The sequence below is a fragment of the Patiria miniata genome, unplaced genomic scaffold (assembly GCF_015706575.1).
Source record: "Patiria miniata isolate m_02_andy unplaced genomic scaffold, ASM1570657v1 HiC_scaffold_10, whole genome shotgun sequence".
In the NCBI taxonomy this organism is placed as follows: domain Eukaryota; kingdom Metazoa; phylum Echinodermata; class Asteroidea; order Valvatida; family Asterinidae; genus Patiria; species Patiria miniata.
This window is the reverse complement of record NW_024037048.1, coordinates 20,482,457-20,497,673: the sequence shown is the minus strand read 5'-3', so window position 1 is coordinate 20,497,673 and position 15,217 is coordinate 20,482,457. Positions and strand designations below refer to the sequence as shown.

Here is a 15,217-nt window from a genome sequence, read left to right as displayed (position 1 = left end):
TTTCAAGGAGATGAGGTGAGGGATGAGTAGGGTCAAGCCTGGGGGTGGTGGGAGGTGGGGGCTGAGGGGGGGGGGGGGTTCACAAACAAAAATTATACAGAGCATTATTTCCCTTTGACATAAAGCATGTGTTTCCTTTGACATGCAGCATCCAGAATAACCTGAGAGATCTCTGAAGGCTCCCTGAAATGAATAGAACACTGAAACAAAATAATAAAGCCAACCAAGAACAAAAAGTGTGGTGTTTTCTATTAGGCCAAAAAAAAAGTCGGTCTCTGGTCGGCGCGCGCGTCGATTTTAATCATGCGCGTCAATCTTTTTTTTCCAAAATGTTTCGCGGTAGCTCCGACAGCGCCCTCTATTGCCGCATCTCCTCAATTTTTTTTTAACAAAGAGCACCAAGGAATTGGAATTGCTAGAGAGCACCATTGAGAGCACCAAGGCAAATTATGGAGGACACCAATGTACATGAGGACACCAAAAATCAAAATAGTACCCCACCTTGGGCAAAGTTCGCGCAAGGACTATAGTTGACCAATGGTTAACTAACGTTTGCCCGAACTCTGTCTAGTCGATGGTGGTTGACTATGTAGTCGACTATTTGAAACCAGCTTACTGGGTTGGTTGCTTTGCTGGTAACCAATAGCCGTACGTATTCATAACGCTAGCAGAGAGCCAGGATCCAGAAGTTTTGCGATGACATTTTGACCAGCGTTTGACTATAGAGACGTTGGCACATTGCTATCAGTGCGCAGGCGTAAGGTACGTCACAAATCAACCACTAGTCGACTAATGGTCCTTGCCCGAACTTGGCCTTATCTGTACATTCCAAGCTTGAAAAAAAAAAAGCTGCGTCCCCACGTCAATTCCGGAACTTTGGTCTGACCAGAGACCGAATATTTTTTTTTTGGACTTACATATAAAAAACAACTGTGTGGTAGGGTAGGTAAAAATCTGTTTTGGGGGGTTTGACATTTCAATAGCCAAAAATATAGGGTGGGATGATAGTCATTAAAATTTACTTTTTTTCTCTACTTTGCATGCATTAATTAACATGTGAATCATTCTGCCGACTACTGACCAACTTACACAAAAATAAATATAAAGTTTATAGTTTTCACTGTGCAGGGGGGGGGGGGGGGGTGCTTGAGCACAAGGAGGAGATTCTACCTTCTCTTTGAGCGTGGTGACTTCTTCCTTGCTGATCTTCCAAGGAAACTTCTCCATGGTCTCCAGGCTGCTTCCTCATCCAGCATCCAGGCTTTGGAGAGCTCCTTGATGATTGTGTTGGTCTTGATCTTACCCAACCCACCAATCTAGACGGAAACCAATCAGGAAGGAAAATTTGAATGCATTTGCTCTAAATAAATTGTGTCCAGGTCTTGGAAAAGACTAACGTTAGGTCTGCAAAAAGCCAAAAACCTGGACAAATCTGGTTTAATGATCTTGTTATACATTTTGCCACTTTAACTTAATTTTTTAAAGACCTGCTTGCATTTTACTCAAACTGTTCAGCAAAATTCATTCCGCAAAGTCTTCTTCAAGTACTCAACTGTGAGTACACATTTCGGTACTCAAAATACGGTACTCGAACGACAGTGCCTATTGTCCTCCAACGCCGGTTTGTGCACTAAGTCTATGGGAAAGGTTTAGATCAGGGAGCAAAGGAAAACACAAAGCAAAATTAATCCTCGGCAGCATAGCAGAAAACGACTGTGTGCGCGTTATGGTAAGTGTGTACAGTGTTCGTATATTGTAAATGCAATTTATGTTTTTCTTTTAATGCAAACAAATATAATACGCATTATACAGTATGTCCAAAAGAAATGTCCGTCTGACTATTTTTGAAATAACTACAAAACCATGAAGTCCAATTTGAAAAAGTTTGATTGTGCAGATACTCCCTATCTTGGCCTCAACCCCGATGAGTTTCATTTAATTTCAGTCACGCATCACTGCACACTTGTCAATTGATCACAACAACATTTTGGGACACTGTGACCAAGTTCCTTGCCTTAATCAATTTCAGTGCTGTGTTAAGTAAGCTGTGTAAAATCCTGCATGTTGTGAAAAGGGCTGCAATTGGGATTGGAATCATTTGCCTGGCTATCAGTCATCATGGCAAGACCTCGGTTTAATGCTCAAGGGCAAATGATTCCAATCCCAAACCACATCAGACTTTTTTTTCCACAGACACTTTTTGGGGGCATAATGTATGACAATTAATAATGATATAGGATGAGATTTGAAGGTTTGCATGGTGGAAAGATACTAAGACAAGATAAGTTTGGCGGTGGCACCATGTGAATAAAACTCTTTTCTGAGTATGTGTGGTTCTGAAAAGAACCGGAGGGACTCAGCGTTTCGAACAGTATGCTCTGCCCGTCGTCAGGAGAATGAAGGATTCCAACGATGATGCGATGTTATAAGGATGGGTGCGGTGAGGCGTGAGAAGGATGCAAACTGGTGAAGCTCGAAACCGGTGAAGCTGAGACAGGATGCAAGTTGACTGAAGGATGCTGGATGATCACTGGAGCGTGTCAGTACACAGTGAGGGGGCAAAGGGGAAGGAGCTCAGGGGTATAGTTGGCTTCTCTGATGCGTCGGGGGTACCAGCGGTCGATGCTACTGAGTATTTCTGCTTGGCTTCAGTTGATTGGGTGGTCTTCGGTGTGGGAGTGTTTGACGATGGAAGATTTCTTGAAGTCTCCCTTCCTGCCATGGGCTTTGCGTTCATTGAGTCTGGTGGGCAAGTCCCTGCCAGTCTCGCCGATATACACTTTGCCACATTGACATGGAATCTTGTACACTCCTGGTCTGCATTCTGGGTCACACCGATCCTTGTGTGAAGTCAGCAGGTTCTGCATCTTCAGAGGGGCTGTGTGGAAGACTCGAATTCCATGCTTTTGGAGGATGCGCTGGATGTGATGAGAAGTGGTGCCTAAGTAGGGGAGGGTGATGGAACTAGGGGCCCTAACTAGTTGGCTTTGGGTATAGGAGACCCTACGGCCGGGAATGGGTCTTGTGTCTTGACTTGGCTGGTATCCCTTGCGCTGCAGTGTTGTGGTGATGTGATGGAGTTCTTGAGGTAGGTGTTCATCATCAGCATACAACGTCTGCGACGATGAACACCTACCTCAAGAACTCCATCACATCACCACAACACTGCAGCTTCACCAGTTTGCATCCTTCAGAGATGCCACAGGGTCTGCTTGAAAAAAAACCAGAACGGCTGCTTGAAAAAAAACGGACTTTTTTGTGAGTGAAAAAGCCACTCCGTGTCCAACACAAAGTCCCCGTTGTCATCTTTTATCGTGTAGCCAAGCCAAGTTCTGTTTATTTGTTAATTTTGCTTCTATGGCCTTTAAAGCTGTCGGTTCGTTCAATCACTTTGACTTTTTCCATATTCCTAATATTTTTTCTGCCTACCCGAATTTCCAAAGTAATATTTGACATGAAACATGCACGATTCAACAACACTGCTGTCGGTGTACATGATCCTTGCATTACGCGATGCGCTCAACGAAAACATGGTTGGTACATTTTTTGTATTCACATATATCACTGCGATCGGAAACCACCGATAGCTGAAATGATGGATTTGATTCCCAGGCTGAATGCTACCGGTACGTGTGCTTAGCACACAACACGCCCGCACGCGGTGAAGCACGCGCGAGGCGCCGTTGTATACTGCGTGCAATTAAAAACGTTGTCCGCTTGTATCGCATGCAGGCTTGGCAACAACATACACAGACTGTTTTTAAGACTACTTCGACAAACAACGTTGTGCCATGCGTGCGCCTAAATGTACTAAGTCGAGGTAAAAATCAACGCATTTCCATAGTTTTTTTTTTTTTTTTCTGGTTAATCTGACGGCCGAAAAACCGGAATTTTGTGAGATTTTTTTTTAAAACCGGAATTCCGGTTAAAACCGGAAAAGTGGCATCTCTGATATTCCTTCTCATGCCGCACCCATCCTTATAACATCGCATCATCTTTGGAATCCCTCATTCTCCTGACGACGGGCAGAGCATACTGTTCGAAACGCTGAGTCCCTCCGGTTCTTTTCAGAACCACACATACTCAGAAAAGAGATTAATTCACATGGTGCTACCGCAAAACTTATCTTGTCTTAATAATGATATACTTAGTGTCATGTTAACAATAAAACTTTTTAAGTCTAACGTTATTTTTGTTATGATTTTAGTAATGTAAGATGATTTGATATGATGGAGTTGAGATAATCTGTCGCCTACCTTTCGCTTGCTTCTTCTTTTTGTAGTCAAAGTCAAGATGTCGCCCCTGTAACTTCTTCCATTGGTGCTGTAGAAATGAAACATTGGGAGAAAGTTAATGTACTGTTTGACAAGAGACATGTGCACATTGCTGTAAGGCTCCTTATATAAATTATGGGTCAAAGTGTGACAATTTTCGAGTTCCTGTTATCTCTGAACGTTGTCATTTGCCGTTCAAGTATCATTAAGAATGACTTCAACAATTTGTTGGGTAGGTTGTCTGCTTCACATAATCACTCTTGGTGGACGACTGCATTAACCCTAACCTTCCCAAATCCTCCAAAATCCTCTTTGCAAAATGGAGGATTTTGCAGGATTGAGGCTGTTTAATTGGCAAAAATGTGTGGCTGATTTTGCAGGATGCAGTGTGTCAAGGTCTTGGGCCCGGGCCTTGTGTTTGTTTATGCTCAGCTGTGCATAAATTATACTTGAAGTCCTCCGCACTGCTCCAGGATGTCACTGGCTCAGCCTCAACATATTGACAGTGATTGCTGGAGGATTTTGTAGGATTGAGGCAGTGATCATTCTTCCACGGATCACATTCAAGAAATAATGGAGGATTTTGCAGGATTGAGGCTGCATGCAATTTTGACATGGAGGCAGTTGGAGGATTTTGCAGCATCATCGCAAAAATGCCCAGGGAGTTAGGGTTAAGAATGACTTTAAACAATTTTGTATTCGTTGTGTAGGTAGTTTGCTATTCATAATCACCCTTGGAGGACGACTGCATTAAGGAGTGCATCAGAATTATAATATCATAGGTAAGATTTGAGGCTTTGCATGGTGGAGATACTAAATAATGAAAGGTTTGCGGAAACACCATGTGCGAATAATTTCTCAACTAAGAGAATGGTTCTGAAAAGAACTAGAGGTATAAACTCGACGTTCCGGTCAGTATGCTCTGACCGTCTTCAGGAGAGTGCCTAAACTCTAAGAAAGTGAATACTTAGTGGCAAAAGGGGAATCAATGGAGTGTGAAGTTGCATCCTGTGCAAGTTGCATCCTGTGAAGTTGCATCCTGTGAGGATGCCAAGTAGACAGGATCCCTTAGCCTGCTCAGGGATCCTGTCTACTTGGCATCCTCACAGGATGCAACTTCACAGGATGCAACTTGCACAGGATGCAACTTCACACTCCATTGATTCCCCTTTTGCCACTAAGTATTCACTTTCTTAGAGTTTAGGCACTCTCCTGAAGACGGTCAGAGCATACTGACCGGAACGTCGAGTTTATACCTCTAGTTCTTTTCAGAACCATTCTCTTAGTTGAGAAATTATTCGCACATGGTGTTTCCGCAAACCTTTCATTATTTAGTATCTCCACCATGCAAAGCCTCAAATCTTACTTATCTTCGCTCTACGGGGAGCTGGTAACCAACCAGGTTAGGTTGTATGAACGGACGTCAATTCGGCGTTCTAAACTCATCAACAACTTAACCTTCCTCAAGCGATGCCGCGACTCTAAGATAACTCCTGCCGGTCTGCGTATCCGCGATCCCATACGCAATCACCGATCGGATGACATCCTCCGGAGAGCCAGCTCCGCACTCATCCGAGAACGCATCTCCTTCACCAGACTACAACTCGCCATCCTCGACCAGCAGATCACCGACACGGAAGAGGATCTCCGCTCCACCTTGGAACCAGTCCACTTTGACAGGATTTGTTCTCTCACCACTTCTTCCAGCCAGTTTGTGTACTCCACCACTCGTCGGAAACAACTTAGGAAATTCTACCGCCTGGAACGCAAGGAACGGAGTACTCCGACTCCTTTCCACCGGAACCGTAGCCCGCCAACTGGATCTCCTATATCCTGGCGTCATCCATCTCGCCTACATAGCCCGCCAACTGGATCTCCTATATCCTGGCGTCAGTCTTCTCGCCCGCGTAACCTGCCATCTGGATCTCCTATATCCTGGCGCCATCCACCTCATCTCCGTAGTCAAGACACCTTCACCAAGCATACGGTAGTCAACCTCAGCAGCCGACAGCTGAACAGTACTGAAACGAAAGTTCTGTCCCTTGGCATGAACTTTGCTGTTCCTCCAAAGTCCGTACCCATCGAGAGCATCATCCAGTCGACGGAGCCAGCCCTCAGACACCTCACCAAGACAGCAGCCAACGACGTCCGCATCAAGATGAATGAAGTCCTCCGCAAGGCTCGCCCAGCTAAACCTAATCTGACGAAAACAGAGCGGTTCGCTGTCAGTGACCTTCGCCGAGACAACTCCATCCACATCCTCACAGCGGACAAGGGCAACGCCACCGTCGTCATGGACAGGGAGGACTACAGCAACAAGGTAAAAGACATACTTTCTTCTGGTTCATACCGCCCACTCCCCAAGAACCCCATCCCCGCCATCGAGAAGCGAGTTGCCAGCCACTTCTCCTCTTGCATCGAGCGGATGCATTATCCACCCCCCTCTACAGACGACTCAGACCCTCCAGTTCGATCTGTCCCAGGTTCTTTGGTCAACCAAAGATTCACAAACCTGAGATCCCTCTGCGCCCCATAGTTGCCTCTCGAGGTTCCCCCACTTACCACACAGCCCAACACTTAGCCAAAATCCTCAGACCCTTGGTGGGTCAGACACCACACCATGTGTCCAACTCTCCCCAGTTTGTCAGCATCACCAGAAACCTCACGGTCCAACCCACTGACTTGCTTGTCAGTTTTGACGTCGTCTCACTCTTCACCAATGTTCCCACAGGCGAGGCCTGCAAACTAGCTAAGGAAAGACTTGAACATGATACCACTCTCGCTGAACGCACAGACCTGTCCCCCGACCAAATTCATGATCTGTTACTAACATGTATTTCTTCCAGTTGTTTTCAGTGGCAAGGCAAGTTCTACGAGCAAACGGCTGGGACCTCCATGGGATCTCCTTTATCCCCGGTCCTAGCCGACATCTTCATGGAGGAGTTCGAGTCTTCCTCCCTACTCACAGCGGATCTTCGACCGAGCCTGTGGCTACGCTACGTTGATGACACCTTCGTAGTGTGGCCCCATGGCCCGGACACACTCCAAGACTTCCTCCAGTACCTCAACAAGCAACACACCAGCATCAGCTTCACCATGGAACAAGAACAGCACGGCACCATTCCTTTCCTGGACGTCAAGATCTCCAGGAATCCGGATGGCACCCTGGGACACAGCGTCTACAGGAAACCCACCCACACCGACCGCTATCTCCACCAGCGGTCGTTCCATCACCCCAGCATCAAGTCATCGGTCAACCGCACCCTAGTACAGAGAGCCTTCGAGGTCTGCGACCAAGACAACCTCAAGCGTGAACTCAAGCACATCCAGACGTCACTACAACGGAACGGCTACAAACCCCACCGCATCAAGATCAGCAAACCTGACCAACGGGTCCCCTATACCCAAGGTCCTCCCACTGTATCTCCCTCAGTCACTCTTCCTTACATAGGTCCAGCTTCTCATCATCTGCAACGCATCCTCCGACAAGCCGGCGTCAAGGTGTACCACTCATCTGGCAACAAGCTCCAAGGCAGCCTCCATACGCACAAGGACAAGCAGGACTCCTCATCCAAGCCGGGAGTCTACCGCATTCCATGCGAATGCGGCAAAGTCTACATCGGCGAAACTGGTCGGAACCTTCCCACTAGGCTCAAGGAACACAGAGCACATGGACGGCGAGGGGATTTTGACAAATCGGCCATTGTCAAACATTCCCACATCAACGACCACAAAGTTGATTGGGATGCGGCCGAACTCATCGCACCGATCCAGTTCTGGCATCCAAGACGCATACGGGAAGCCATCGAGATCCGCAAGCACAACACAGTTCCGCAAGACATCGGGTTTCACCTCAACGACATCTGGCTCCCACTTCTCCAGACTGATGGGTCTCCTATACCCTAGGTCCTCAGCTAATATCTTAGACTGATGGGTCTCCTATACCCTAGGTCCTCCCTCTACTGACACTGCAACCCTACTGTTCCACTTCAATGGGTACTAAGCCTGCTCAGGGATCCTGTCTACTTGGCATCCTCACAGGATGCAACTTCACAGGATGCAACTTGCACAGGATGCAACTTCACACTCCATTGATTCCCCTTTTGCCACTAAGTATTCACTTTCTTAGAGTTTAGGCACTCTCCTGAAGACGGTCAGAGCATACTGACCGGAACGTCGAGTTTATACCTCTAGTTCTTTTCAGAACCATTCTCTTAGTTGAGAAATTATTCGCACATGGTGTTTCCGCAAACCTTTCATTATTTATAATATCATAGATGTCAGATGTAACAGGGACAGGATCTCCTATATCCTGGCGTCATCCATCTCGCCTACATAGCCCGCCAACTGGATCTCCTATATCCTGGCGTCAGTCTTCTCGCCCGCGTAACCTGCCATCTGGATCTCCTATATCCTGGCGCCATCCACCTCATCTCCGTAGTCAAGACACCTTCACCAAGCATACGGTAGTCAACCTCAGCAGCCGACAGCTGAACAGTACTGAAACGAAAGTTCTGTCCCTTGGCATGAACTTTGCTGTTCCTCCAAAGTCCGTACCCATCGAGAGCATCATCCAGTCGACGGAGCCAGCCCTCAGACACCTCACCAAGACAGCAGCCAACGACGTCCGCATCAAGATGAATGAAGTCCTCCGCAAGGCTCGCCCAGCTAAACCTAATCTGACGAAAACAGAGCGGTTCGCTGTCAGTGACCTTCGCCGAGACAACTCCATCCACATCCTCACAGCGGACAAGGGCAACGCCACCGTCGTCATGGACAGGGAGGACTACAGCAACAAGGTAAAAGACATACTTTCTTCTGGTTCATACCGCCCACTCCCCAAGAACCCCATCCCCGCCATCGAGAAGCGAGTTGCCAGCCAACTTCTCCTCTTGCATCGAGCGGATGCATTATCCACCCCCCTCTACAGACGACTCAGACCCTCCAGTTCGATCTGTCCCAGGTTCTTTGGTCAACCAAAGATTCACAAACCTGAGATCCCTCTGCGCCCCATAGTTGCCTCTCGAGGTTCCCCCACTTACCACACAGCCCAACACTTAGCCAAAATCCTCAGACCCTTGGTGGGTCAGACACCACACCATGTGTCCAACTCTCCCCAGTTTGTCAGCATCACCAGAAACCTCACGGTCCAACCCACTGACTTGCTTGTCAGTTTTGACGTCGTCTCACTCTTCACCAATGTTCCCACAGGCGAGGCCTGCAAACTAGCTAAGGAAAGACTTGAACATGATACCACTCTCGCTGAACGCACAGACCTGTCCCCCGACCAAATTCATGATCTGTTACTAACATGTATTTCTTCCAGTTGTTTTCAGTGGCAAGGCAAGTTCTACGAGCAAACGGCTGGGACCTCCATGGGATCTCCTTTATCCCCGGTCCTAGCCGACATCTTCATGGAGGAGTTCGAGTCTTCCTCCCTACTCACAGCGGATCTTCGACCGAGCCTGTGGCTACGCTACGTTGATGACACCTTCGTAGTGTGGCCCCATGGCCCGGACACACTCCAAGACTTCCTCCAGTACCTCAACAAGCAACACACCAGCATCAGCTTCACCATGGAACAAGAACAGCACGGCACCATTCCTTTCCTGGACGTCAAGATCTCCAGGAATCCGGATGGCACCCTGGGACACAGCGTCTACAGGAAACCCACCCACACCGACCGCTATCTCCACCAGCGGTCGTTCCATCACCCCAGCATCAAGTCATCGGTCAACCGCACCCTAGTACAGAGAGCCTTCGAGGTCTGCGACCAAGACAACCTCAAGCGTGAACTCAAGCACATCCAGACGTCACTACAACGGAACGGCTACAAACCCCACCGCATCAAGATCAGCAAACCTGACCAACGGGTCCCCTATACCCAAGGTCCTCCCACTGTATCTCCCTCAGTCACTCTTCCTTACATAGGTCCAGCTTCTCATCATCTGCAACGCATCCTCCGACAAGCCGGCGTCAAGGTGTACCACTCATCTGGCAACAAGCTCCAAGGCAGCCTCCATACGCACAAGGACAAGCAGGACTCCTCATCCAAGCCGGGAGTCTACCGCATTCCATGCGAATGCGGCAAAGTCTACATCGGCGAAACTGGTCGGAACCTTCCCACTAGGCTCAAGGAACACAGAGCACATGGACGGCGAGGGGATTTTGACAAATCGGCCATTGTCAAACATTCCCACATCAACGACCACAAAGTTGATTGGGATGCGGCCGAACTCATCGCACCGATCCAGTTCTGGCATCCAAGACGCATACGGGAAGCCATCGAGATCCGCAAGCACAACACAGTTCCGCAAGACATCGGGTTTCACCTCAACGACATCTGGCTCCCACTTCTCCAGACTGATGGGTCTCCTATACCCTAGGTCCTCAGCTAATATCTTAGACTGATGGGTCTCCTATACCCTAGGTCCTCCCTCTACTGACACTGCAACCCTACTGTTCCACTTCAATGGGTACTAAGCCTGCTCAGGGATCCTGTCTACTTGGCATCCTCACAGGATGCAACTTCACAGGATGCAACTTGCACAGGATGCAACTTCACACTCCATTGATTCCCCTTTTGCCACTAAGTATTCACTTTCTTAGAGTTTAGGCACTCTCCTGAAGACGGTCAGAGCATACTGACCGGAACGTCGAGTTTATACCTCTAGTTCTTTTCAGAACCATTCTCTTAGTTGAGAAATTATTCGCACATGGTGTTTCCGCAAACCTTTCATTATTTATAATATCATAGATGTCAGATGTAACAGGGACAGGAAAAAAGTGGACCCCAAATTTATCGAATGACCCAAAGTACACAGGCATAAGTTACAACCCAAATCAACCAGTAGTCGATCACTTGTCTTCTATCAATTTTTTTCCAGATTGGCCACAATTTGTGCTTGAATTTCCCCGCAGGTGGCTGTGCAACACAGTCCTGCTTCTATCAAAATCAACCAAATTCTGTCAGATTCTGTAAGATGGAACTCACGTTGATCTCTTTCAGATCTTTGTTCTTGAGATGACCCAGGGGATCCAGGAAGTTCTGTCTGACGTTCAGATCGAAGGCGCCCTTGACTTCAGAAAGTTGCCTCAGTGATTCTCCCATCTCGACCATCGCCGTAGCTGTAACCAAAAAAATAACCAAAACAATTTTTTTTTTTTTTAATGATACCTATAAAAAACAACATTTTATTGTTCTGTTGTTTCCACCAAAACTAAACAGCTGTGCTAAGTATACCGTGGGAGCTGAGATTGTCTATGAAATGCATGGTCTATGATGCATTATTAGACAGAGTAAAAAAAAAACGGTTTCCCGTCTGCTTTTTTTCCCTCCACCATGAGGTGAGGTATATGTTTTCATCGGCCTTGGTTTGTCTGTGAACAGGATAACTCAGGATAATTGCGGAGGCACTAGGCTCACGTGAATCGCGCACTCCGGACTCCTTCGACCAAAACATTTGCGAGCCTCGTCTTTAAGAACGCGTGCACGTAGTCGTGGCGCGACCTCAAAAATGGCTTCTAATTTTGTTTGCCGGATTACGCTATATGAGAATGTAATTTCCAGTAACCCTGGTTAACCCTTCTGTTAGTGAACATTAGCCATGTCTGAATGACATGGCTACGACTAACACTAGCCCACATGGGAAGTGGCTTCATCTGCTTCCATAGGTGCAACTAATGTATTAGCCGTAGCCACTTCATTCTGACGTGGCTTTATGCTTTTCCATTTTCCCTAATTTGTGCTTGAATTTCCCCGAACGTGGCTGTGCAACACAGTCCTGATTCTATCAAAATCAACCAGATAATGGATGATGTTAGATTTTGTAAGATGGAACTCACGTTGATCTCCTTCAGATCTTTGTTCTTGAGATGATCCAGGGGATCCAGGAAGTTCTGTCTGACGTTCAGATCGAAGGCGTCCTTGACTTAGAAAGTTGCCTCAGTGATTCGCCCATCTCGACCATCGCCGTACCTGTATCCAAACAAAAACAAAAACATAACAAAATCCATCTTTTTAGAATACCTATAACTGGAAAGATTTTATTGTCCTGTTGTTTCCATCAAAATGAGAACAGTTGGGCTAACAATGTAAAAAAGTAAGTGTTCTTTCAGCAAAATGAAAACAATTCTCATAGGGATGCATGTGAATTGTTTTTGTTGTGCTGAAATAACACATACATTTCTTTGTGATCCATGGACAGAACTTTAAAATGGCGTTTGTGTTCAAAATTCCGTAACTTGAAAAGCAAATGAGTGATGTGAATGATTCTTGTGTTAATTCAAAGCCCATTGATTGGGCTTTCATATCCTAGATTTGGAAAGTGCTACAAACTTTATTCAAAAATTGGTCCTGCCATTTGGGTTTCGTCTTTATTGACTCACCTGTATATTGCAAATGTATGCATTTATAAATAAAAAAAAAAAAAAAAATAAAAAGTGGGTGCAAAAAAGGCAGCGGGCAGCTACGAGAAACTGTTTTTTTTCTTTACTTGGCCTTGCATATCTGAAGTGCTGGGCACTACATAAATTACGCAATACTCATGGTATATGTTGGTGGATTGGAACACTGATTAATGCACCTTTTCGAGAGCTTTTTGATCAGTCTACCACAGAAGGAAAGAGAATACATCTTGAAGTTTGCTCACCAAACGTTGAATCTTCTCCTAATTCTCTGCCGTTCTTCAGCATGACTTCTCCCAGGAATCCTACGGGTTGTTGATGGCCCTATGCGATGGCCCTATGGCCAAATATCTTTCTCGTGACATACCCTGACTGTGTGCCAAATGCCATGCTTGTATCATCAAAGGCACAATCCCATCGCCTATCTGCTGTACTAGTACATGTAGCTACAATATTGTTGGAAACAAATAAACAGACAACTGACAAATTTGCCAAATAAAGGGCGAGTAAAAAAACCGAAACACAAACGGCTGGACCAATTTTTGATTGAAGTTTTTCCTGTAGCACTTTCAAAATCCAGGATATATGAAAGCCCAGTTATTAAACTTTCTTTTAGTACAAGAATCATTCTAATCACTCATGTACTTTTCAAGTTACAAAATTTTGAACACAACCACCGTTTTAAAGTTCTGTCCACACATCACAAAAATAGGAAGTGTTCTTGCAGCAAAGTGATAACAATTCTCACAGGGATGAATGCGAATTGTTTTCATTTTACTGAAAGAACACTTACCTTTTTGTGATCCGGACAGAACTTTTAAAACAGTGTTTGTGTTGAAAATTAAGCAACTTGAAAAGTACATGAGTGATTTGAATGATTCTTGTGCTAAAACAAAGCCCATTGATTGGGCTTTCATATCCTAGATTTGGAAAGTGCTACAGGCAAAACTTCATTCAAAAATTGGTCCTGCCATTTGGGTTTCGTCTTTTTTGACTCACCTGTATATTGCAAATGTATGCATTTATAAATAAAAAAAAATAAAAAAATACAAAGTGGGTGCAAAAAAGGCAGCGGGCAGCTACGAGAAACTGGTTTATTTCTTTACTTGGCCTTGCATACATATCTGAAGTGCTGGGCACTACATAAATTACACAATACTCATGGTACTATGTTGGTGGATTGGAACGCTGATTAGAGCACCTTTTTGAGAGCTTTTTGATCAGTCTACCACAGAAGGAAAGAGAATACATCTTGAAGTTTGCTCACTAAACGTCGAATCTTCTCCTAATTCTCTGCCGTTCTTCAGCATGACTTCTCCCAGGAATCCTACGGGTTGTTGAGGCTTGGTTCCTCCTTTGTTCTGACCACGGACTTTACTCATGGCTCTGGAGACTGTTCAGGAAAGACAATACGATTGATTAGGGTCAGCACACAAATAGAAGATCTATCTCTATTTGGTTTGTTTGAAGTGAATACTTAGACCCGATTCAAACCGGTGTTCTATAGTCACCCCAAACGTAATTATTCCAAAGGTTACAATTAAAGGTAATATACGACATTTGCAAACATCAACAAACAAAACTACTAAAATATTATGAAATACTTTACTTGACTGTAGGTGAATGACAGTCTCAGACATCCTGTGAAATCATGGCACCTGGTGTGCTGTCATTTTTGTATTGATTTCAAAAGATGGTCGGCCGGCCATCGTTGGAAGAAACTGATTTTGCCAAATAGTGCCCCAATTTACCCAATTTATTTAGTCCACATTTTTTGGCAAGCGGTTACACATCCGTGAATGGATGCAAGCCAGCTAGTCTGGTTCCCTGAGCTCAGGGAACATCACAAGATCCGGCCCAAGACCTTGACACAGTGCATCCTCATAAATCAGGCACACATTTTTGCCATATAGCCTCAATCCTGCAAAAGCCTACATTTTGCAAATAGGATTTTGGAGGATGTGGGAAGGTTAGCGTCAATGATGTTTCAATTTTGGTTCTTACCTGGATTGGGCTGAAGGTATTCTATTGTCTTGTTCACCAAATCATCCACTGTGTGACCTGTCACGTCAATTCTCTAATGAAAAAAAAAATACATTACCCAAAGACAATGAGAAGAATTCAATAAGCATAAATAATCTCAAGCAATATTTACTAATACTAAATGTGTTAAAACTTTTTGCGCTATGGCAGGAGAGATTCATACCCTGGACTCCGTTGCGTGTACACAACAGAGTCCAACCTGGGCTAGGACTAGGGCTAAGTTACACTTACAGCAGACAGGGCTCTGGAGTGCTCTGAAACGTGCAAAACAAAACGGGCAAAGAAAATGTCCTCAGTATTTCACCAACCAAGTTTGGACACTCAATTCAATTTTAAAGGAGATTTTTCTTCAATGTTTTGCACATGAGAGGGAAGTCAAGTGATTTCAAAATGGGACTAATACTAGTCTGGTACATGTCCAACCATCATGACCATATGGTCCAACTATTTGAAAAGACTGACCTCTTCATTCAGTGTCAATAGTCTGGTGGCTT

The 15,217-nt window shown here is 45.5% G+C and overlaps 2 protein-coding genes across 2 annotated transcripts; both read left to right on the top strand.

The window, feature by feature from the left end:
• The first annotated feature begins 6,512 nt into the window (after window positions 1–6,512).
• On the top strand, window positions 6,513–8,919 carry LOC119734578. The gene is made up of 3 exons (XM_038208118.1): window positions 6,513–6,594; window positions 7,121–7,893; window positions 8,825–8,919. Exons 2-3 carry the CDS (start codon window positions 7,170–7,172, stop codon window positions 8,917–8,919), a joined length of 819 nt encoding a protein of 272 aa, XP_038064046.1. The 5' UTR covers window positions 6,513–6,594; window positions 7,121–7,169.
• Window positions 8,920–8,991: 72 nt separating this feature from the next.
• Window positions 8,992–12,806, top strand: LOC119734568. Its single transcript, XM_038208108.1, has 3 exons — window positions 8,992–9,073; window positions 9,601–10,373; window positions 12,790–12,806. The coding sequence occupies exons 2-3, from the start codon at window positions 9,650–9,652 to the stop codon at window positions 12,804–12,806; spliced, it is 741 nt and encodes a 246-aa protein (XP_038064036.1). The 5' UTR covers window positions 8,992–9,073; window positions 9,601–9,649.
• The last annotated feature ends 2,411 nt before the right edge of the window (window positions 12,807–15,217 follow it).